This window comes from Thermobia domestica, chromosome 5 (assembly GCF_964235325.1).
Source record: "Thermobia domestica chromosome 5, izTheDome1.hap1.1, whole genome shotgun sequence".
Classification (NCBI taxonomy): domain Eukaryota; kingdom Metazoa; phylum Arthropoda; class Insecta; order Zygentoma; family Lepismatidae; genus Thermobia; species Thermobia domestica.
Window position 1 is genome coordinate 43,080,791 of NC_137458.1, and position 25,830 is coordinate 43,106,620.

The 25,830-nt window shown below is 37.8% G+C and overlaps 1 protein-coding gene across 3 annotated transcripts in view; it reads left to right on the forward strand.

The window, feature by feature from the left end:
* The window catches only part of LOC145685897 (uncharacterized), a 78,036-nt gene that overhangs the window by 13,255 nt on the left and 38,951 nt on the right, over positions 1-25,830 (forward strand). For 2 of the 3 annotated variants that reach the window (XM_081758641.1, XM_081758642.1), the window contains exon 2: positions 9,527-9,699. In XM_081758641.1, the coding sequence (XP_081614767.1) occupies positions 9,628-9,699 (72 nt within the window). In that variant the 5' untranslated portion in view covers positions 9,527-9,627. Of the gene's footprint in view, positions 1-9,526; positions 9,700-15,758; positions 15,793-22,257; positions 22,500-25,830 lie in introns of those variants that run through there. The other variant, XM_081758643.1, reaches the window with a different exon arrangement.

Genomic DNA, 25,830 nt, shown 5'->3' on the forward strand with positions numbered 1-25,830 from the left:
AAATAAAGTTTCTAGATTCAAAGTTTTGATGTTATTTAGGAGATCCCATGGTGAAAGCGTTTTCTCACCAAAATTGGCCGAATATATCAATTTCAGGCTATGCAGTTCATCAGAAAGATCATCTCCTAAATCTTTTGGGTATCGTTGGACTAATGAAGCTGCTTGTTCTTGGCTCTGTCATCTGTCATTTCTTTGCAAGACCACAGTACACAAAAATTGTTACACAAAGAGCGCACTGATTGGAAGCGAACTGAGTAAAAATATACAACATTTAGTAATTCTTTATCCTCGGCCGCCGGGCCCCCTTTGGGGCCTCGGGCCCCAGGGCTCTGGCCCCTCCTGCCCTCCCCTCTCGCTGGCCCTGAATATTCTCGGTTCTGTGGCAAAGTAGCAACCGAAATCACTGAGGGAAAATCAAAGGAAAAACACTTTACTGAATAGAAAATCAGGTGGTCTAAAGAAGGTTACGAGAAATTCAGAAAGCTGGAGTCATTATCCTTTCTAGGACCTCACAAATAGGCTATAATTTTGAGTACATTTTGTTGGTGTGCTGCAGATACATTCTTGGTATTGTTTCACCTATTACTGCTATTTGACTTCGGTTTCTCTTCCCGAACATCATTTCAGAAACCGGGCTAGTATTTGTCAACGGACATTGCTAATATTAAATGATAAGTTACAGTACCATGCCAGTGATAATAGAGTTACCCTGGCAACAAATACTAAAAACTTTTTTTTTTTTTTTTTTTGCGAATACCACGCATCTAACATTACACGTGCCTGCAGCTATTTATTTCTTTTCTTTCTTTCTTTCTTTCTTTTTTTTTTGTTTGTTTTTGGTGGATGTCTCACTTTACTTGTACGTATCGTAAGGTGAGGTTACTAGCGCAAAAAAAAAAAAAAAAAAGTCTTGCACTTGAAGTGATGTAGAAAGAAAACGGAACTTAAAAAATGGAGACAACTAACGATGAACATTATATGATGATGAGTGTTCTGCCCGAAAGTAGGTCTTTAACCCGAATATCTCTTGGCAAGGTGAGCCCATGGTGGTTTGCCATTATCTTCTATGGGATTATGATGACGTCCAAAGGACGGGATCTATAGTTTAACGTGAGACACGAGCCACTTGTGTCCCACAGGGAATTGAACCCAAGCACTGATTAGAATGCAACGAGCGTAACCACTCATTCCACCAGGGTCACTGTATAGTATGTAATTGACTTGTATTTTGCATATTTTTAGTATTATATATTTTACTATGAAACATGCTAATATAAGGCAGAGGTAATATTATCAATGATTATAATTCTGCTAGAGTAAAGCAGAAATATCAGGGCAGCAACAGTCCCTATTGGCGAAACTTTCCATTTCTCTCTGAAAAACCATATTTGCCCATCTCCTGTTAATGATGATAAGTAATCATATTCCATATAATACAATTTTCACAAATGAGAATGAAAGTTCAATTAGCTTCAAATCATAATAGGCCAAAATTGTAATAATGGGTATAATGATAAATAACAACGTATGGAGATTAGAAGTTTGCCCCAGAAACTCCCTGATTTAACATCCTTTTCACCGTTCCAGGCTTCTAGGGGTGGCCACTCATTTATCAATGAAAACTGTAATACTTAGGGATGGGCACGAGCGAGTTTTCTTTGAAACTCGACTCAACTTGAAACAGATATCTTTGAGGTCGACTCGAAAACTCGGCTCGAAAAATTTGTTCCAACTCGACTCGAATTTGGGTCAAGTTTCGAGTCGAGTCGAGCCAAAACGAGCCAATTTGAGCTAAACCCTGTGTAGTTCCAAGTACTCTCTTCAAATATCCTACATAGACAGTATAATTATCAATGATGATGATGATTATTATACTATTTGGTCTAGGAATTAATTCGTGCGGTTGGTACGCACACATTGAAGCTGTAGTACAAACACAAAATACATAAATACCTTAAGAAAAATATTGTCCATCGCTAGCCACCACTTTCGCCCATCTGTCAGGCAATGTACGGATTCCGTGGCGAAAGAAGTCCTCATCCTTGGAAGCGATCCAGTCAGAGACCCATGTTTCGATATCTTCTGAAGAAGTAAACCGCTGTCCAATCAAATCGTTGTTCATGCAATCGAACAAGTAGTAGTCCGAAGGAGCAACGTCTGGTGAATACGGCGGGTGGGGTAAAACTTCCCATCCGACATTTTCTAAATAGGTTTTGACCGGTTTTGCGACATGTGGGCGAGCGTTATCATGTTGAACAATAAGTTTATCATGTTTGTTCTCCCATTCTGGTCGTGTTCTGGCCAGAGCTTGCTTCAAACGCATTAATTGTCGTCGATAACGTTCTCCATTCATAGTTTCACCCGGTTGCAGCAGCTCATAGTACACCACACCTTTCATATCCCACCATATGCACAGCATAACCTTTGCACAGTGAATATCTCGTTTTGGTTGTGATGGACCTGGTTCACCTGCTTTCACCCAGGCCTTTTTTCGTTTAGGGTTCTCGTAATGGATCCACTTCTCATCACCCGTAATAATTCGATGCAGAAACCCCTTTCTGCTCGGTCGTTGAAGCAGCAATTCGCAAATGGTTTTTCGTCTTTCAACGTCTCTGTCTTTCAATTCATGTGGAACCCAATGTGACATCTTTTGAATCATTCCCATGGCTTTCAAGCGTTTGGAGACTGTTGTTTGATCAACGCCTAATGCTGCTGCAAGTTGTTCCTGCGTTTGACACGAATCCTGCTCGAGCAATGCTGTCAATTCTTCGTCTTGAAATTTTTTTGGCTGTCCAGCTCGCTCTTGGTCTGCCAAGCCGAAATCACCACTTCTAAACCGTGCAAACCACTTCTGACACGTTCGCTCAGCTAGAGCATGGTCACCATACACTTCCACTAAAATACGATGACTTTCAGTCGCACTTTTCTGCATGTTAAAGTAATGCAGCAGGACACCCCGCAAAAACACTGTATCAGGCACAAATTGCGCCATGTTCACTTAACTACAAACTGGTGTTGCTGACGCTTTAATCCACTGCCCTATACTACGAACGATTCGCGATGACAGGGGTTTGCAACACGTGTGGATACACGGAACTGTGGGACACTCCGTTCGTTGCGCCATCTCTTGTCCACCCGCACGAATTAATTCCTAGACCAAATACTACTACTACTATTACTAATTATTATTATTATTATTATTATTATTATTATTATTATTATTATTATTATTATTATTATAACATTGTGTATAACCATGAAAGGTCGGCGGTTTGGACTGAAATACTTAAAACTAGTTGACTGTCGATCTCGGTCTTCGAGGAGTCTTCACGAGGCAAGGACATCGGTCACGAGGTTCTGGGTTTGAGTTCCGGAGGAACAAGTATTCGGGCTTGAGCCAAAAATTGTTAAAACTCATAGAGCGTCGGCCCCTTCCGAAACAAAATCGTAAATACGCCACTGGACGTAATTATGCTTTTCTATCGTATTTCTCACTTGGAAATATTATGTGAACTGAACTTCTCATTCCTTTACTTCTTAGTTTCCGCAAGGTGAGGTCTCAACTATAAACTATCTCATGCGGCAAATTTTAGATGGATAACTTTTAAGAAATTTTATATGTTATTTATTATTGCCTATTTTTATCTTATTGTATTACTATTTCAGGCAGGTCAGAAGTCGAATATAAAAATAAGATTGCTGAGAAAGAAGTTTTTCATGAAGTATTTTTAAGAAAAATAACTATCAAGGAAAGAAGGAAATGAAGAAAGAAAAAAATTGCGTGATTATACGACGGTCACTACGAAAGTTTTGAGATGTGAAATAACTTACATACTTAAAATCAATTTAACACTTACATTTTCTCAAAGTATTCACCATTACACTGTACACACTTTTGCATTCTCGAAAACCACTTTTGGAAGCAGTGTTGCCAGTCTTTTTCTTCAAATGTTGAAAGTTCATTCCCGTAAGCCACTACAGCTTCTTCAGGGCTGCAAAATCTCTTGCCACGCATGCGATCTTTGATCCTGGGGAATAGAAAAAAAATCACACGGGGCCAGGTCAAGGATATACGGTGGATGAGTCATAAGTTTGACCTCCGTAGATTCTAAAAACTGAATTGTGATGTTGGCCCTGTGTGCGGACGCGTTGTCATGATGAAGCAGGATCCCACGAAATCCAGTTCTTGGACGCCGTTCCCGAAGCTTCTGGAACACTTGTTAAGCAAACAGTGGTGTACCACTGAGCATTAACAGTCATTTGTTCTTCAAGTGGAACAGTTGCAACATGGCCAGATTTGGAAAAGAAAGTTGCGACCATCTTCTTTCCCACACTTCGCGGTCGCTTCACTTTCGTGGGTGAATTTTTGTCTGGAAAGATCCAAACTGTAGACTGGCGTTTATTTTCAGGGTCAATTGATAGATCCAAGTCTCATCACCAGTAACAATGTCAGAGACGCGTCGAGAATTGCCTCCATCAAATCTTGCAAGCATTTCTTCACACCATTCCACACACATGCGCTTCTGGTGTTCAGTCAAAGTGTGAGGCACCCAACGAGATGAAACCTTCCTGAGCCGAAGATGATCATGAAGAATTTTTGTTACTGCTGGCGATCCAGTGTTCACTGTAGATTCGATGTTCTTGAAAGTTGTTCGAGGATTTTCTCGAATCATTTGTTCCACACCGGCAATGTTTTCATCTGACACAGCTGTTGCCGGACGTCCAGCTCTCTCTTCATCTTTAAACGATGTCTGGCCTCTTCTGAATTCACCAAACCACCGAAAAATTGCAGCACGGGAAGGAGCAAGGTACCCAAATTCCCCCTGCAAACGGGCAAGGTTTTGTGTCTCGTTCAAACCACTTTTAAAATCGTAAAGGATCATTGCCCGAAAATGATCCCTTTCGAGCTTCATTCTAGACAGCCGAATACTGCTCACATCAACAAACAAGTGAAGGCGATACGGCCATGCCGATAAGCGAGGCGAGTTGAAACTTGCTTCGCTTCTTCGCTCTGGATACCACTACCGAACGCAATTGTTGGAATTCAAATACTATGCCAAGAATGTGTATCTCAAAACTTTCGTAGTGACCCTCGTATCTGAATGAATCGATGAAGTACAAGAATGTGCATTTCTGCAACGATAAAAGTGAAACAAATAAACATGACTATGATAACAAAAATATGAAAGCGTAGAGCAGCAACAATATTCTCCCTCCCCCCTTCCCTCGCCCAAAAGCGAATTTCATTGTGTCTTTGATTGAAGATGATTCTAAAATACTAAACAGAGTTTTTGGGTTGTTGGAGAGTATGCCTCCCAAAAGATCTTCAGCCCCCCAAACAAAATATTTTAGTGACGCCACTGTATTAGCATTTTTTGCGTGTGAAGTATTGTGATATACGTTTCTGAAATTGCATAGGGCATATGCTTTCTTACAATGGGAGACTAAAAAACAAATCTTCAGGAAACGCAACATAGCAGTTCTCATTATGAAGTCCCTTCATCTTTTGGACAAACTGAAAGGTCTCCTCCACAGCTGGAAACCGTGTCAATGGACTGTGGAGTGCGGGAATAATTTTACTATCTGTCCGGCAGGTATCAAAAGTCTGCGCGCGCGTTTCTAAGAAGAACCTGTGTTCACACGTTGTGAGTGTGTGTGTGTGTGTGTATTTGTGTGTGTGTGGTATGTCGCTTATTCATATCTCTAGCGCTGTTGCAGAGTACAGGGTAGTTTCGAAGTCGACTACAATGCAACTTCATTGTCATTCAAGCATCGCGGAAGTATTGCAGTAAACTGTCCCAGAAGTATAGGATTCATCGTTTATGCTGAGATCAGTGTCTGTAGGGATGTCAGGAAAGTTCACTATGATTGTTTTCAAGCAGTGAAAAGTTTTAAAGAAAACTTATAACCGAAATTTACACGTTTTATTGATGAGAACTAATTTCAAGGTTACCATATCTGATATGAAAGAATTGTCTAAAGGAAAAAAAATAATTCGACAAGAAAGTTAACGTTCTGTACGAAATCTGCAAGAAGAACAGTAAGAAATTTGTAGTATATTTTGTGTGAATACGTCACCTATGAGAATGTGGTAGAATTTTCCTAACAAATGACAAAACAAGAGGAAAATGTTTAAGTACCGATAACGATATTTAATGCAAAGTGGAAACACTACAGGACGAGTTCGACTGACAGACGAATGGCCACACCTACACTACCCTTCTCCCCGCTCCCAGAACACTGAAATCTGACATGCTCGAGAAGTAGTGAGGGCTCTTAATATAATCGTCAAGAGTCATTAGTACAGAAGGAAAAAAAGATAAACAATTATACAAGTGGATCCAGTATACAGAATTACATATGGACAATTTCAAAGTACTACGGAGTACGGAAGAACTAATTTAGTTAACAACGACTTTTATTAGTCCAAGCTAAAGAAATATAACGACTTACTTTGCATATCAGCAAGAGAAGTGAATAAATATACAAATTATTTGAGTCCACTTGGCTCTGACCCATTTATACATAAATAGTTACCAAAGATTCTTGTTTTACCATAGATTCTTGTTATTTCAATAAATGCCTCTCGTGGAGTTTTATATTGATCCCCTCCCCAAAAAGTACGGCATTTCTATGTATTTTATCAATAGTAAACCGTATTAAAACGAAACAAGAATTTAGAATTTTTCTTTGGTTGCATGACAATAATAAAAAATCACAAAAGAAACATCCATAAAGTTACACAAAAAAGTTGCTTTTTTAATATAATCTCTTTGAGTAAAGAATGGGGAATTTAGTTCTGAATGTAGTACGAATAATATATGGGAGTGAAACGTGATAACCCACAAATGTGTGTTCATCAAGATTTTACGAATAGTTACACTTTTATGAACATTTTTCGTTTTTTTGGTTTAAACCAGTTGTTTTTTTTAACAAGCTTTTTAAAACCATGGTTTAAAACACCTTGGTTTAAACCAGCCAACCCTGTTGTGTACAGAAAGAATTCTTGACAAAAATTTTATCTTGCGGTAAAATATATGTATTGCGTACAGCGCGTCTGCCAAAATTAGAAAAGGATGATTTGTGTAAAGGGTGCTTTGAATATTTACCGTGAACAACGTGAATGTTTGTGAGATATTGGTGACCACGAAAGAAGGTGTAAATATGAAATTATGCACCAGCAAGATAAAGAATTTGTTTCTTTGAATGTAGATTTGGAAACCATTAACCAGAGAGTTAACATGCTAAACATGAATGTGTCACCATTAAAAACAGCCGTTATCGGTGAAACCTAGACTACGGTGAAGGATTCACCTCTCAAAATTTTTCATACTGCCTTTCAAATCACCTTGTGTACAGGACACAAATAATCATCCTCCCCTAATAATACGTTTGGGCAGCACGCTGTACGCAATCCATATATTTTACCGCAAGATAAAATTTTTGTGTAGAGTTCTTGCTGTGCGCAATCCTCTTATGGCTTTTAGAATAATCAACACATTTAATACGGTCCTTACTGTAATAGGACTTCCCCATTCTTATTCACTCAAACACTTAACTAGTGCACTACAATGTCATGCTCCAGTGAAAATTTTGATGGTTCCGGAGAACACTAGGACGATGTTCATGACACCGAATCACACAAACTATCAATAACGCACGAGATAAAACTTTTTAATTAAATACATGTAAGTTTTCGAAAACTAGTGATGTAGGGAAAATTGTGCTTCATGTGATGTTTACAATCATTAATGAATACCAAATATCAAATAAATCCACGTAGTGTCATTTGGAAACAAATAAAAGTTCTACCAAGTTGGCAACACTGCCAACCGAATTGCAGCGCACGTAAAAATTGACACACATATTGATACAAATCAACTTTCTGAACTTTATCAAAGCTTTAACACATAGTTTCTGATTTAACGATAAATATGTATTTTATTTTCCATTGTTCCTAGCCGATTTTGGGTCCCGAGTTGGAAACCCTGTAACTTGAAAACGAAGCGGAATTCGACTCATGTTTATAGGAACTTTTCTCCTGTATTTGACGTCAGGATTCATCTCTCAAAATTTTCATACTCCCCTTCAAATCGCCTTGTGTATAGGATCTAAGTACCCATAGGAAATATTTACATTTCAAATACAAAAATCGAAATTTCAATAATTGCGAATGTTAGGGGCTGTAGCCGCATGAACGGTTAACGGATATTAAATACTTAGGTACTTCTCCAATACATGCCAAAAATTCAGATTTTTAAAAGGTGGGGTTTTTGAGAAAATGGCGTACAAACATGGCGTCTTAATGAAATTTTCAGCTTTTCATCATGCTATAACGTGGGATGTAATAATCAGAAACGTAAGTCCTTTACATTTTCAAGAGACCTTATGGAGTAGATTTCGATGCTAGAAGCGGATGGTTGATATTGCTCGTGAGGACAGAAAAAAAAAGATGTTTGAATTTAGCAAAAATTTCACCAAAGTTGTCAACATTGCTAGTGAATTGCGCGATTCCTATTGGACCAATAGACTAATTTTGGCCCTCCACCGAAACATACAACTTTATACTCTTCCTGCTATTGCGATTATGTTACTAACTACACTCGTTTCTCTACAACAAAACTTAATTTGACATGTTTTTCAGTTTTTCAAGCAATGCGAGAGGAGGGCAGCCATTTTGTAAGGCTGTATATCGAAGAATTTTTTTTCAGAAAAAAAAACATGGGTCTAATAATTTTGTATGCAGTTTCTTATTTTAAAAAATAAGCTAAATCTGAGACAGTCGTGTGGACCACCCTGGACGATTTGAAATGGTCATTTCATCACTCTTATACAATCTTTCTGTTGGTCACTTTTTCCGGGATTGCCTTTTACACTACTTGACGTATTTTGTCTACTTACGCTTGGTGGCCAGTAGATATTACTTCTTGTCGTCGGAGAAATACTCGCTCGATCAGCAAGGCCCTTAATCACTTCACTATACATGTATTGTGATTGAGTCGAAACTAAGGGAGGCCGACCGTTATCGTCAAAATAATGGTACTTTGCACTTTCACTACTATTATAGGGATCGCTATTTATACCTGATTTATTTTGTCGCAGTATGTGAATATCATCTTGTATACATTTTACTATTGCTCTTAGTGACTGTACTTCATTGTTATGTACATCGAAACATATCACTACTTTCGAGCATAAATGGAAGTGACGTTGTTTGCCTCCGCTAAATCCCGACTTCGTTCGGAGTCTTCGGCATCCAGGAACTCTCATCCGTGATTAAAAATCACATTTGTTCTTTAAGCAGCAACGATTATAGTGTCAATACTGAGATGTTTTTGTTTTATAGTAAGGGTTTTTAGTGGTATACGTCCTATTGTTTCATCACCGGTAACTAATTTGATAATAAGATAAGTGAAACAATACCTTAACTATACATTCTAGCTGATTTTTGATAGCTAGTTATTCTGATTTTTTTTTTTAATTGTGCATTTACCCTTTTATTCTTTCTTTTTTTTCTTTTTAATAGGAAAATGTAACTCATAGAAAGATGCAGAAGAATGATCATTATAGTGTGGACGTCGTAAGATATGTCCACACGTGATTCCTGTGATATGAGTGGATATTGTAATGGAGTTATTATTACATATCTACATCGGAATATTGTTTGGAGTTCCTTCAACTTCATACCCATCGTTCCAGGTAAGAATTTTATTTTACTCTTGATGGAGAAATTACACCATCTAATATGCTAATGTTTTCATTTTGTTTACGCAGTTATGTACACTCATGTCCAAAATGATTGTTGCATATCTATAACTATCTTCTTGTAAGAATATAATTTGATAATGATTTTGCAGAGCACTTTTAATATTGACATTATGTGTATAATCGGGAAATGCATATTTGTGGTAAATTTCATACGAAAACAGTTATACATACGAAAATTAGAATGAGTTAAACAAAATGTTGCTAAATGAACTAGAAAGTTTTATTTTCGTTTTATTGTTCTTATTTACCGCTCTTTTGAAATGAAATTTGCCACATACATGTCTTTGCCAATTATACACATACTAACATACCGGAAGAATTCGTTATCAAATTATATTCGTACAAAAACATTATTATAGACATGCGACAATAATTTTGGACATGAGTCTATATCATCAAATATAAGGCATGCTCAAATGAAAGTGGGACTGATATATTTTAGCAAACGTTTATTTAGTTTTAATTCCTAGGTATAGTATAAATTGAAAAGTGTTAAAAGGGGAACAAGATTTGTGTAACAATACTGTGTATACATAATCACCTAGGTGGTTGAGACAGGTGTCCCATTGGTCCACGAGACAATGGATACCGTCAGCGTAGTTTCTCGGACCTCATTGGTTCCCTTGCTCATAGACACGGCTGTCTGCAATTTCCCGGGTGGTTATTCGATGATTCTCCCTCAAAGGTTCCGCTGCAGCAATTGATTCATCCGTGATGAACAAATGTTCTAGATCTGGTCGTGGCATGTCCGCTGTACTCACGCGTCCATGACGAAACTCACTACATCATCTGAACACTGTAGAACGTGACATACACTGAATCCCTTACACATCCTTCATTCGACGGTAAATGCCAATTCCACCTAACACCTGCCGACAAAAATTGGATTACTGGGCGTTGAGCCTGTTCGGAATCCATGGCACGCTCGTTACTTATCTCGCTTCCGTTGCAGTCAACAACACACAGACCCTATCCACTGTATGTCAAATTTCTCCTGACATACACTGCCATCTACCAGGGAAATCTCAAGGTTCTACCACTGGGAATAACGGCGCTTCAACCTCGGTTACACTTTAAGTTGGACATGCCTTATACAAGGAAGAAGACAAAGTGTCAAGTATGTAAATAGAATCTTTATTCTTTTGTCAGAGAACTACCCCCAGTTGAAGTTTCCAGTGTAAGGAAGGGAAGTATTGGGTTCGAATTAGAATAAAACAACGTAAGGTATGTGTTGGGAATTGAAACGGGCAAGAAGTGTTACAGAATGTTTGTTCTGAGCTCAAAGTGCCACAGAAGGTTCCATATACTCTAATTAGGATGTTTGGTCGTTGTGAATCTGTGCAATAACGGATATCCGATATTATTCTCAGGATTCTTTTTGTATGTTCACTTTGTTGGAAAAATCTATATTCTAGCTATTTTGTCCTCTTATTTGTTTGGTATGAAGTCTTATAGTAATTGAAGCACTATTTCATGGACGCGCTAATATACTAATGTTGTATAATAAAAGTATCAACTACTACCAGGGCGTTATTGTTCGGGCAGTTATGTGGTCGCTCTAAGTCAAATCTCTACATTTAAGGAACGTAAATAATTGATTCCAAACTTTCTGATAATTTGGTGTTAGTTTATTTAATATTAGCTCCGTTTAATCAATCCTCCTTGGAGAGTATCTGACATCGGCGCAGGTCTCAATTTTTTCTTTAGAGTTACTAACAGTATGTAAAGAGCTGTATGTACTATGCACTGTATAACAGAGTTGTCTGATTTAAATTAAGCTTTAAAAAAAATATCCATAATTTAAATCAAATTTATTTTGCTTAAAACAGAAATAAAATGCAGTATTTCAGACTATTCTGGGACAGTAGTAGCATCCTAACCCTATGATGGTAGGATCTTAATAAGTTTAAACAAAGTATATAGCCTAGTTTTTTTTTTTTTTATTATTATTATTTATAGCAGGGTTGGCTGGTTTAAACCTTGCTTTAAACCAGCTGGTTTAAAAAAAAATGGTTTAAACCAAACAAACAAACAAACAAAAAAACAAACAAACAAACAAACAAAAAAAAAAAAAACGAAAAATGCTTTAAATCGTGTGAACTTCATGATGACGTCTCCACATATGAAACCATCTGGATTACCTTTATGTACTTTTCACCTTTTAATCAAGGTTTTCCGTGTTCAATTCTCGGTCGAACCACAACCCATCTTTCAAGTGTAAACCAAGTAGCGATTCGAGGTGTCCCTTTAAGCGAACGTCTCCGTGATAACCTTGGTATTTCATAAGGATGTTAAGCCTAAACATACGAAACGAAATCAAATTATCCTGAAACTTGCCTGAATGCCTGTTGTTTTATAAAGAAGCTAAGGTTGCTTAAGTAAATTGATAGAAATTGGCAAAATTTATCAACTGCCTACGCAGCTTCCAACATCAGCTTGGATTTGACTTTGTTCTAATCTTATTGAATGATATCTACATACCAAATTTGTAATTTAATACCTCAGTTTTAGCGTAGTCATTATGATACGTTGACCTTAAAATTTTATATACAAATATATTTAAAGTAATAACAGGATTTTCCCAATGGCTAAGACGGGAGTTTCCCGATTTATATATAATTGTATAATGTTTTTACTTGTGTAACTGTTTATCTTTTTGTCCTTCTGAAATGACTCTTGACAATTATAATAACAACTAGGCCTATGTAAAGATCAGTACAACGTATTTTCATCAGGAGTACTTCGTGAGTGAGTCTGCAATCGCATTTGTGACCAATTAGTCCCGGTTTCGTGTCGAAATGGACAATTTCTCTTGGATGTAAGCCGAGAAACAGTTTGGATTCTGCTTTAAGCTTATGTGACCCCTTCCAGCATAACTAATTTCTGTCCATATCTAATATAAATACATAGAGTAAATTATTTAAACCAGAAAAACCTGGTTTAAACCAAAAAACCCTGGTTTTTTGGTTTTTTCAATAAAAATGTTTTTTGCCAACCCTGGTTTATAGTTAATGCGCCAAGAATTTTGATAATGTACGATTTAATAATTTCATACTGTATAGGAGACCTAAGGAGAAATATTGAATCCATTTGACATTCAATACTAACCGTCTTTTAGGTCAGAATTGTACATATCGTGGGAATGCGTATCATAGACTTTTCACTGTAACTGGAACATATATATCTCTCGGGCTGACCCATTTGAAATGAATTTTTAGACATAATAAGTGCTTACCTGAAAGTGGGTTTGTGTATCCTAAAGTTGTGTGTGTGGGAAGGCATGTCAAGATTTATGCCAAAAATAGTGTCTCAGTGAAAAAATTAAGTTACTTATTGTTTTTAAATCCAGCCAAGTGGGTCTTATTGGGTAAAATCAGATTTTATTGGGCAAAATTGGGTTTTTATTAAATTTTGTACGTATATTTAAAGTCATATTTGCACTTGTGAGCATTGATGTTCTATAGTATGTATGAAACACCTTGTGAGGCCGCAGTGGTTCAATTCCAGTTTCCGCCAAGTGGGCTTTGTGATAAACAAACACCGTGTGCATGCGTTTTCTCGGGATTCTCCCGTTTCCTTCCACTTTTGTCATGCCATCATTATCATCCATCTCATCACCACCGTCTCCCTTAGCTTTGGTGCACATTCGTGAGATATTCAAGTAACTCGTTTCGTGATAGAGATACGCAAGGACAACTTGGAATTGCCGTTATGTTGAGAAGATAGAAGTAGTAATTTTTAGTAATGTCTTTAGTAATTATTTAATTTAAGTAAAGCGTTTTCGGTTTGTATTTAACTGACATATGGGGAAAGACAGTTTATTATTTGTTCACGCTAATACACGAATATATATTAAAAACAAAGGGAATATAGTTGCTTTTTATTTCAGACTATCCGAAATCCTCATTCTTTGCACGGGGAGAAATAGGTTCATGGAAAATATTTGACCTCTCCCCCTTAGGATACGCATGTTAATAAAAATTAATAATAAGAACACCATAAGATATTATATTTTTGAGATAGATTTTGAACCCTCTTCTCCTTTAGGATATGCCCTTTAAGCAAAGTTACGTGATAAAATCCAAGCTTGGGGTAGTTACTATGTTCAAAAACTCATTTCAAACTGTTAAACCATTTTCCCGATATGCGATCATAAACAACAGGCAACATGGAAACATACCTCTTCGTCCAGCTTCTCAGAGAGGCGAATGTGCAGCATTCATTCAAAAGATTGTGTTGTCTGTGTTTTGGGACAGTAAAGATGTGATCTTGATTGATTACTTACGAAAGGAGTTATCTGTCAAAGGGAAGCAATGGGATTTGCTCTCGAAAGGTGTGTTGTTGCTGGCGGACAATCCACCGGCTCATTGAGTAGCAGAAACATTTTTGAGCAGCAATGTGGCCACGAGCCTTTGCCCCACCCGATCAGTAATGCGGTGGAAATCTGGTTTGCCTCGAACTCCGAAAACTTCTACACGATAATATTGTCAACTGATCCATGGATGTGAGAAATGTAAGGTGGTAGTTGGTGAATATGTTGAGGGGGATGCGTCCGTCGATCAAATTGCAGATCCGTATATCATCTCTGTAAGTGAAAGTAAGAACTTTCTGGCTTCGCCTCCTATATTAGCAGTAGGTGATGTTTTGTCTTTCAGCACGAAGGAGGAAGTTCGTACACTTGTGTGCGTGAATAATAATTTCATGTAAAGTTTGGCTTCGTAAATTCGGGGCGGCAATTCCAATGTCCGGAGACTCCAGACCCTATTGGTTTTACCACTGAAAATGATTTAGTCGCACTCTACAAACAAAGTACGAAATTGCAACCAGTGGTGGCTATTTGAGGGTTGTCAAATTGGTAATAATTAAAACCTTATTGCTGCAAGCTCAGGGAAGAAGACCTTACGTAATGTTGTAGTTCATGACTACAATCAAGAGCAACATCACACCATAAGTTTCAATAAATAGCTTAAAGACAAAGAAGAATATATATATTTAAAAAAAATGTGAGCAGATAATATGTATAAATTGCTATTGAACAGATTAGTAACTGTAGTCTGGTGTTTTTAAGCGAAAGTTTTGGTGCGCAGTTTTATTGCACTAGTTATCGGAATATCAAATATCCGGAATTATAATTCTCATACTTGTTATTGATTTACTTTTTATTTTAACACTTTAAGTACCATGTGGCCCTACGTAGTGTAGTCAGTAGCGAGCGGTTTGATTCACGATGAGAAAATTCGATCGAAAAGGTGTAACAGCTTTTTCAGATCTGCCATTCTGAGCGTTTTTCCCTTGCTTTTCCTCATACACGACGGGCTTATGGTCATAAATATCGTTAGTATCCAGACATGTTTAAATACATAAGTAAAAATATGCATGTATTTTATGCACACTTGATCTTTTATTGGGGACCATGTTGATATATGTTATGCACATTTCACGTATTTTCAGTAGACTAGAAACGCCACTGATCCGACAGTGAAAAATCTGATATTGGGGCTTGACGCGCGTAGTGAAAACTCGCTCGTGTGAAACATGTAACAAAAGCGACATGTCTTTTTGAATTCTGGCCCATATCAGGACGGAAATAAATAGTTTGATTTGTTTTCGGTGCCAGGCTTGCATAAGAGATACTTTCAGAATGTTTGTAAGTTTATGATTTGTATTCGGTAAAGCCACTTCTTTTGAACTACATCTTTTAGCGAGCACTGCTCTTTTAAGGTTAGTGGAAAAAAAAAATATCCAGGATATCCGTATTAATGAAGTTCAGGAGAAAATGTGAAAATTTTATGTGAGAATAGTGTTAGCATATTAAGTCATTCATTTTTATTACCGAACTTCTCTGGGTTTAATGTTTCCCTTTTTTGGTGTTTCAGTTTACTTATGATAGTATTATTGATATATTTACATGCTAATATAGAATTAAAGAAATATTTATTAACATGAATAATGTCGTTTAGTAACTTTGTATTCTTTCTACTTATTTTTAGGAAGAATGTGAACTTGGTGAGATAGATAATTATGGTAAGTAGCTGTGATTCGTCTATTATGTGGTACTTATTAAGTCCGTACTAGTTTTAATACGATGTGATAATTTTTGATTTTGAGTATTTCTGTGATTTCTTAATGAGTTTCGCTTGTGCAGTCTGCGAGGAAAGAAAATACCGTGTTTTTATATTTATTCATATATGTGTTTCGATATTTTAAGTTAGGTAGACTGTGTACTTTTCTTTTTCTCTTTCGGTTTTTATACACTGCTTTTATGTTTTAAAGAAATCTACTTTATTTAGTTTAATAATAAAACTAACCAGGTCAGTATATTTATTTTGTGAAAATTTGCAAGAACACTTTTGTTTTCATTATTTGTCACGATTGTTAGGGTTTTACTTTTAAGATCGGAAAGCACTTTTAAGGTCTTTTATCTATAGTCGCGAAAGTTGAACGCAGGAGTACAAACAGATATAGTGACTCTAGTTGCAAGGGCTTGTATCATCCAAATAGGACTGTATCTTATAACAAGTGAAATAAAGTTTTACGTGTCCCGGTTATGTCGGCTAGGCTAAAGGAGACGGTGATGATGAAAAATGAAGGAAATGGTGGAATGAAGAAAGTGGTAGGAAACGGCAGAACCACGAAAAAATCCACGCACACGGTGTTTGTCCCAGAAAGCTCATTTGTTGTGAGCGGGGATCAAACCAAGGATCCTTTGCACCAGAGGTGAACGAACACTACCACTGAGCCACCGCGGCCCCCTTATAACATGGAATTGCATACTTTATAATAGTGAACTCATCTCACATCTATGTTGATGATTCTGTTTCTTGTAAAATTCCTTCGGCCCCATACTTCTTGTAATAACGTCTAAACCTAAAGGTTCTTTGAACCATCTGATTCAATTACAGTTGCTAACTAAATTTTTCATTTCAACACAGCCCGATTATTTTCATAATTTCAATCCAACCACCTTCTATCAATCAATAACGATGTACAGCAAAAAATTAATGCCGTAAACTCATATACCTACGAGTCAAAAGTAAGAAAACTTCATCAGAAACCAGAGTATAATCAGTCTGAAAAGTACTAGCTTAACTATAGTACAGTTAACAAAAGCTGGCCTTTGACAGATACACATGTTATAAACGAAACGGAAGGCAGGGTCGTTCGCCAATCATTGCAGTATTCTTCCGTGCTGTTTGCAGGTAACGAAGGTCACTGACCGCACTGTTACCACTAGTTGAAGGTTGGATCTTCTCTGAAATAGTTGTTTCCGTTATAATATAGTAGTGTCTGTTTGCTAGTTGTTTTATATGCTGTTTTAAGTGTTCTTTCCCAATTACTGATAATTATTGATTGTGAATAGTTTGTCTGTGCTTTATTTACTATATATATATATATATATATATATATATATATATATATATATATATATATAATATAATATAATATGACTACTGGAAATATCGGAACAGCAACTAATAAGATTAAGTGATTCAAACGTACAGAAATCAGTCACAGCAAATGACATACGACGTACGGTGCTATTTCGGAGACGAGAGAGGAAATAAAAGCCCTTTTTTCCCCATAAAACAGGTGATCAAGCACACTTCGATGTTTTGAAAGCCAATGAAATAACTATTATCCACATCACTGCAGAAAAATTCAAAGGCGTTAACGATAATTTTTCAGGATCAGTTACAATACCTGGTATATATAGAAATAATAAACACTTCGGACCAGAGTATATACACCTTTTTACTAAAAACTAAATTATAGTGTAGCGTTTCGACAACTTAACATTGTCTTTATCAGACAACGTTAGTGTCTGATGAAGACAATGTTAAGTTGTCGAAACGTTACACTATAATTTAGTTTTTAGTAAAAAGGTGTATATACTCTGGTCAGAACTGTTTATTATTTCTTTAGTGAGTTCCAGAATCGTGATGGAGAGAGTTACTGGTATATATATCAAAACGAGCAAGCTTACGAAGGATGCAATTTCACGTCACGTTTTTATACATACTACGAATAAAAGAAATATTTTATATACTTCAGTTTCCCTTTTTGATTTATTTACTGTAAGATAGTTTATTCATGGGTGGGAAGTGAACTGTGCGAAAAATGCTTAAACTGATAAGTTCCTATATTAGAAATTTTTAGGAATGATTTTTAAGAGAGAGAAGATAACATTCTTACGCGATGTTGTCCTTTTTGAGGAAGATGGCAAATATTGAGCCCGAGAGAATAGTATGGTTTGACAAAACATGAGTAAATGCTAATCACTCGAATAGCAAATGGTAGCCTGATTCAACAGCTAAGAATACAGTGCTTGTTCCACTTAGTAAGAGATATAGTGATTAATTTTGTTACATGCAACCAGATAAGGATTTCATATCAAACTGTCTCCTGTTTTATAAAACCTAAAACGACAGAAGATCCGAATATCGTGCAGACTCAATGCAAAAGCAATTTTATTAATCGGTTTCTTACTTTTCCTGTACATTCATAAATGACGGGGGGGATCAAGCATTCAATCCTATATCATGTTAGGATACGCATGATGTATATTCCAGTAAATGAAGGGGCGCAATGGCTTAGTGTTAGACCGTTCACCTCTGGTGCGTGGATTCCATGTTCGATCTTAGTTCGCACCAAGTGAACTTTGTGGTGGACAAACACTGTGCCCGTAAGTTATCTCGGGGTTCTCCCATTTCTTCCCACTTTATTCTCTCCATTGTTGCACTCATTTCTCATCATCACCGTCTCTTTTAGCCTAGCCGGCGTAATCGTTGGACGTAAAACTGAAAGATTTTATTTCATTTTCACTCCAGTAAATGAATATTTTTCTTTGATGTCTTGCGCAACGGAGTTAAATTCTGAAACAAACCCCTTGAATACAATGCTGTTCCAAGTACTATTATCATTGTTATTTGGAAATCCTACCATCCTGTCATTGTACTACGATTATATAATTATTACTCATTAAACGTGCTAAGTTTGTTATCAGAGGTGCTGCTTCTGTGGTTGCAGAGCCTTTGGTAACGGTGCCTCCAATACACCATATGCTCTCTCGAACTGTTAGAAGCCAGCTTTCGTTAGATGTACTGTAATTTGCGAAAAGTGGAACACAGATTATAATGATGTAAGTAAATAATAATAAAATAATGATAAGCACTCACTGACCAGTAATCATACAGAATATAAACGCATTAAGTGTTGTAGCTCAAATTTCACCATATCCAGTTGCTCTTAAGAGAATACATTTTAGCATTTGCTTTTTTTAGAAATGTAAGGTGTGATGATACTATAGCAGTTCTTGTCCATATTCAGTTCAGGTTATGTTGTCCTAATGTAATAAACTTCATACACTTCCTTTTTATTGAAGAAGTTGTTTGGTGGATATTGATTGTGTGTGGTATGTTTATACGTTTATCAAACTTATTTAAGAGAGAGAGAGAGAGTTTATCAAACTTCTTGTTACCTACCACATCATGCTGTTTTGAAGCCCACCAGCTCCACTACGAAGGTGCGAGTGGTCTTCGATGGGAGTGCAAGAACAACTTCGGGTGTATTTCTGAATCAGAAGCTCATGGTGGGGCCAAAATTGCAGGACGATATTTTCCCGATTCTTGTTCGTTTTGGTGAGCATCGTGTTCCCTTATGTGCGGATATCGCAAAAATGTACCGGGCAGTGTTAGTGCACAAGGACGATGTCGGCTTCCAAAGAATTGTGTGGAGAGATTCTCCAAGTGGACCAATCGAAGACTACCGTTGGTTAACAGTGACGTACGGTACTGCATCTGCTAGCTTCTTGGCAACCAGATGCTTGCTCCAGGTAGTTGAAGAAGGGGAGAAGTATCCTTTAGCAGCGAAGGCGGTGAGAAGAGATTTTTTCATGGATGACTTCCTCGGAGGTACAGCTAGTGTGAGCGAAGCAATTGAGCTACAACAACAGCTGATTCAACTTTTGCGAAGAGGAGGCTTCGAACTTCGAAAGTGGCTGTCTAGCAAACCGGGAGTGCTCCAGGCTGTTCCTCCCCATATGCGTGAAATTGACCTACAATTCAACTTTGACACCGATAACAACATCAAGACCCTCGGAGTACAGTGGTCACCTGTTAGCGACGAGTTTGGGTTCAACGTAGTGCCTCCCTCTCTCCCAGCAGTGTGGACAAAACGAAAAGTGTTGTCAGAGATTGCCAAGATTTTCGATCCCCATCAGGGCCAAGATGATGTTACAATCATTGTGGAAGGAAAGTTTCGGTTGGGGCAACCCCCTCCCCTTTGAAACAAGTTCAGCCTGGCGAGAGTACTGCGATGAGTTGTTTTTGCTCCGTGAAGTGAAGGTCGAACGATGCATTGTGCCCTCTGACACCGTCAGATGTCAATTATTAGGCTTCTCTGATGTTAGTGAGCGGGCCTATTCTGCAGTCGTCTATATACGAGCAGAGTGTCTTAACGGTCGTGTCGACGTGAGACTCATCGCTGCAAAAACCAAAGTTGCTCCCATCGAAACAGTTTCCCTACCCCGATTGGAACTGTGCACTGCATTGTTGCTGGCCAACTTGTTAAAAACAGTTGCGAGTGCCATCAGTGTAAACGTCCAAGATAAAAGGGTTTTACTGACGCTCCTGTTGTGGTGGCCTGGTTAGCCCAGTCACCTGTTAAGTGGAAAACTCGTCACAAATCGTGTAGCGAAAATACAAGGAATTTTGCCTTCGTCACAATGGGCGCATACCAACAGTGGAGACAACGCAGCTGATTGTGCATCAAGAAGGGTAAAGCTCAGCGAGCTCTTAGAGCATCCCCTTTGGTGGTGCGGTCCAGAGTGGTTGCGCGAAGCAGTGTTGCCAGAGCTTCCATGTCTTCCCGCTGACTTAGGTACAGATGTGGAAGAAAAGAAAAAATGTGTCACAGTTATGTGTGTGCAGTCAGAAAATGAACCGTTTCTCCTCCCTAGTGAGATTGAAGAGTGTAGTGGGTTGGTGTCGCAGATTTGTTTATAACTGCAGGAATCTTGTGCAGAAACACCAGGGGGTTTGTACTTTTGAAGCAGTGGAAAAGAGTATTTTGTGTTTGGTAATTGAGGTACAGAAAAGAGAATTCCAGACCGAAAACAAGTACCTAAAGAAGGAATCCCATCTGCCTCCCCAGCAATGGGGAGTAGGACGTGTTCAGTGTCTATATATCCGGAAAATGATGCTCTAGTACGAGCAGTTACGGTAAAGAATGCCTTCGAGGATTTGAGGCGCCCTATTGCGAAGCTGTGTCCATTACCTTTCAACCCTTCAAAGTAAAGTGAAGTGAAGTCATGCGAAACGCTACAACCTCGCTCATCAAGCATGTCTTATCATTGCATATGAATATTTGTCTTGTGTGTGTGTGTGTGTGTTTTTAATTATTATGCATTATTATTATTTCGTTTTTAGTGTATTTCCTGTGTGAAACTCGATCATTCGTTGTGTGCGTGTGTTATTTGAAAGTGGAGCGTTTCAAGGTGGGGGCTATGTTCGGGCCATTCTGCCCTCTGTTTGTTTCATAAAATTAAGAAGAAAAAGGAGGCTTGTTTTTTCAGTGTTTGAGCCTATTGTCAACATTTCCAAAACTTGGAACAAAATATACGTTTTATGTAGTGTCAGTTTTGCTGTACAGATGTCTCTTCAGGTCAATTTTGTGTGTATTTGTAGCCTCTTACTCTGACGGTCTCTTGTCTTTCTTTTCAAAAATACCGTTAGGCCGCCTCACGCGTCTTTTGTTAGTGTGGTGTTGTGCTTTCTTGCAAAAGCCTAGTGTGCGGGATCTTCAGTGTTTGTGTGTTGTATTTTCTTCATTCTAATACTTATTAATTCCAGCAAATATACAAATTTATACAGTCTACAATTACAGATTCAAAATAAATTATTATTATTTTCAGTAACTCATTAACTGTTGAATTAAATGCATAAAACAATAAACCATTGTTTGGTTGGCGTGTACAAGCTATATAGCTTCGTTGCTGAACGGGACACTAAACTCAAAGTCCAAATATTATCCTTAGTTGCGGATCGCACACAGAAACTGTTAGGATTCTGTTCCAACAACATCATATATATATATATATATATTTTTTTTTTCACTAATATGAAAACAATAAGTTATCTAAGTACAACAAACAAAAGTTGTGATATTGGTCAATATGGTCTAAATAGTTGAATTCTGATCTTAAGAATTAAAATCTCAAGGATAATCTTGGTGTGATTAATCAGGGAAGATCTGGTAGCAAGCACTGACATAGAAACAAGGTATGCTAATTCCAGCCTGGTCATAGTATATTTTCACTCCTTAAATTATAATTGACTGCATCTGTAGAAGGTTTGGTGTTATAAAAAATTGATATCCCCTGTCTCTGAACACACATAAAGGGGACTCTCACAGTCCCGTAGAACAAAGTTTGGTAACACTTTCTAAACCGTCCATGTAAATACTTTTATTTATTTTATATTACTTTTTTAGTTTGCAATGAAAATATTGAGAAGTGCTTTGAAAGCGCAAGGGAAGATGTGTGGTTTCACTTTGGAAATGATGGTGAATTGAATGTTTCATTTCCACTGCTTGCATATCTTTATTGCTGCCACGAAAAGTAGACGGTAGATCTACTCGTTGGAGAAAACTTGAATAGCACAGAGTGCTCAGAAGCCGAGAAACTGACTCGGCATTCTAGAAGAGAGTTTCGTACCAAGATGTGCAGAGAAAAAGTAGAAGATACTTAGCACATGAAGGTAAATCTATATTAATTGCTATTTGAACAATGTCTCGTATATTCCCAGAAAATACGTACAATGGAAGTATACTGGGTGCTCTTGGGTACCAAGGAATCGATAATTTTGGTTTATTATTACAAAGAAACATATTTATTTTTATTTTGAAACATATATATATTGTTACATAAGGCGCGTAAGCCTGAAGGCCGGCTTTCGACTCCTGGATTGTGAACTCCGCGCTCCTTGTGGGGAACGTAGAGGCACTGAACAGACGGAGGAGGTTCGGGATGGCTGTATCGGGAAACGCGTTATTTACTTTTATTAACCTGGTTGAATAGGCCTCCAGCCGGCTGAAGCCGACAGAAGGGGCTTCAGGGCTGAGGAAATTGTGCATAAATAATTAAGATAAATCGTACTATGCCTTGTGTAACACAGCGGTTACAAACAAGGAAGTGAAAAAAATAACAATTAACAAAATAAAATAAAATAAATGTATAGTATCCAAAGAATCCTTAGCGAAGCATTTCTGTAGCAAATACAGCCGGTTGGATTAGCCATTTCTCCACCAGGTTGAAACATGGCGCTAGTGTAGCTCTCTCTCTCGAAGCATACCCCCTCCCGCCTTCCCCTCTTTTCTGTAGTTCCCCACTCCACCTCCTCCCACCGTTTTCTGTCCAAGGTCGATCTTGAGCAGGTATTATATAAGGAGGCGAAAACGGCCTTGATCCGTTCCGGTCTTCATTTCTGCTCCAGCTTCCAAGACGATCAGACGTGCTCCGGTTAGTCTCCAATACCAATCAGGTATGTGTGGTCTTAGCCGCTGCGCTGAGTTTTTCTGTAAAATGTAGTTTTCGAACTTAGAATTTGGCGACCGGCCTCATCTTGCACATAGCCTGGATCAAGCAGATTTCTATGTCTCTTCGGAATAACTTGAATCGCTTTAGTGTGACTTTACTCGTTTTTTCGTTTTCTTTTCCTTTTTATGATTTTTAATCTTTTTCGCGACTTCAAACAGAACTTAGGAGAATAGTGAATCATAGACGTACGGAAGAACTTAGACGTTTGGGATAGCCAACAACAACATTAACTTAAATATGGTTCAAATAAGTGATTGTGAACTCAGTATTTATTGAGAATTTAGTATAAAATGAGAACTTAATATCTATTTCATTCGGTTGTACTCGTTCTGTATATTATCCTATCATTGTAATAAACTCTACTTTTCTGAAATTTCTCTCTTCATTGAACTTCTCCTAGAGTAGAATAGAACCTGGGTAGATTCAGATACCGACGATGAATTAACTGAGCTACGACTTCGATGCGTTTTCTCTTTCAGCCTTACTTCATACCAGCGAATCTACGAGGATAGGATTATCTGAGATTAAATACGGGATGTTAGTTAGTCACAGCCCCGTCTGGCTGGGCGAAGAGAGAGAGGGAGAAGCGACTCTTAACTCCGTATAAGGCAGGGTTCCTGATGATATTTGTCTTAAGCGGAATAGTGTGTGCTCATGCTCGTCACGAACACACACTGTGTGGTTTCTATCACACGTCTTAGTTATGGTGGAGCCCCCCAAAATTTTAGTATTTGGCCACCGGTTCCCAATCGGAGACCCGCGCCAACCACTCACCCTGTAACGATGAAAATGTAAAATCGCGACGCGAGCTGTTAAGATATAGTTCAGCTTTTGTCTCATGTACTTGCAATCCCTAAACCTGCTTATGCTTTTGCTAGCCTCGGAGGGATCACAGTCAGTTTCTCTGGACAGCAGAACCTCCCGTTACAAGGGATGAAAGTTCGTCACGTTCTGTCCGGCGATAAGTGGCTAAAATCCCTACCGTTTACTTTTGAGGGAGGATCACAGGCAGCTTATCTCTGGACAACAGAACCGCCCGTTAAACGGGATGAAAGTTCGACACGTTTGTCCGGCGATAAGTGTTTAAAATCCTTTCCCATTCAAGCTTGGGGGTCACAGGCATATTATCCTCCTGGTTCAGCAGGGCCCCCCTTGTCTATACGAGAGGTGAACGTCCGTCGCTGCCTGAGAATAATTGTCTAAAACTCCTAACTGTGCAAGCGCTATAAACCAAAAAGCAGGTACATGAGCCAATGGTTGGATTGTTTCGTGAAGGCCCCATATACCGTACCAGTTGGTGGAGTTTCACCGGGTATGACGGTGCACTCTGCCGCTAAACAACCCCGTAACCGTAAGAGTTGGTGGAGTTTCGCCGGGTACAAACAGTGCACTCTACCACTGAGCCCCCAGTGCCCGTAACAATATTTAGGGTAGAACGTAACTCCACCGAGAAACTGGGAGGCGATTCATTAGATGAAATGAAAGAAAAAAAAGTTCTGATAAAAACGGATACCAAAATGTCTCCTTTCAGATTTATGAACCGCCGAAAATTCGAAAATCAAGTTTCGAAGCGCCCTACCTTAGAAACTATAGGATATATCCCAAGCGGTTTAAGGAATTACACAGAGACTAGTATCTAAATATCCATGTTTTACCATCCTCCGTTATCAGCGAAATGACTGTAAAAATGAAGTTGAGATATAGGAATACTCCTTTAAATACTAATGGTGCGGTCGTTTCGCTGGTACCGATGAATTCTGAAACATGATTATTTAGATAAAACTCATACTAGTTCCTGTATAATTCCTTAAGCCGCTTAGGATAGGTCCTATAATTTCTAAGTCAGAGCGTATTGAAACGTTATTTTTCGAATATTCGGGGGTTCATAATTCTGAAAGGAGCCATTTTTGACCGATGCCTATTAGAACTTCATTTTGTTTCATATAAGGAATTACTTCCAAAATCTTTTCGAGGAGTAACCTTCCACCCTGTATATATATTGTTATAGGATGTTTTAGGATATTTATGGGGTATTATTAGATGTCATAGTACTAGACTTCGATTCTTGGTAAAGCTACAATATTTTGTTATTTAACTTAATTTTATTTACATCATCATTTTTGTTCATTAAAATCATGTCACACGAATAAGAAGGACATCATGTTATGAAAATTATTTACTTTGCTGATGCATTGTTATCTTCATTACGAAAAGCAAATACTGCAACCTAGTTAGCATTATGTTAAAAAGAGAATTGTAATAATTAGATTATTATGTCTGTTAAACATTCACTACTAGATCAGCATTTTACTTTTAGAATTTAGTACAGAAAGTTTGTAACATTGTAAGAATCTTGTATTCATCTTGTCCAGAAATTTCTTAGATTGACAAAATTTAAATTATCTGGGAAATTGTGTCTGGAGATTTTAAGGATTTTTGGTCAGCAGAATATTCTGTCTCAATTGAGA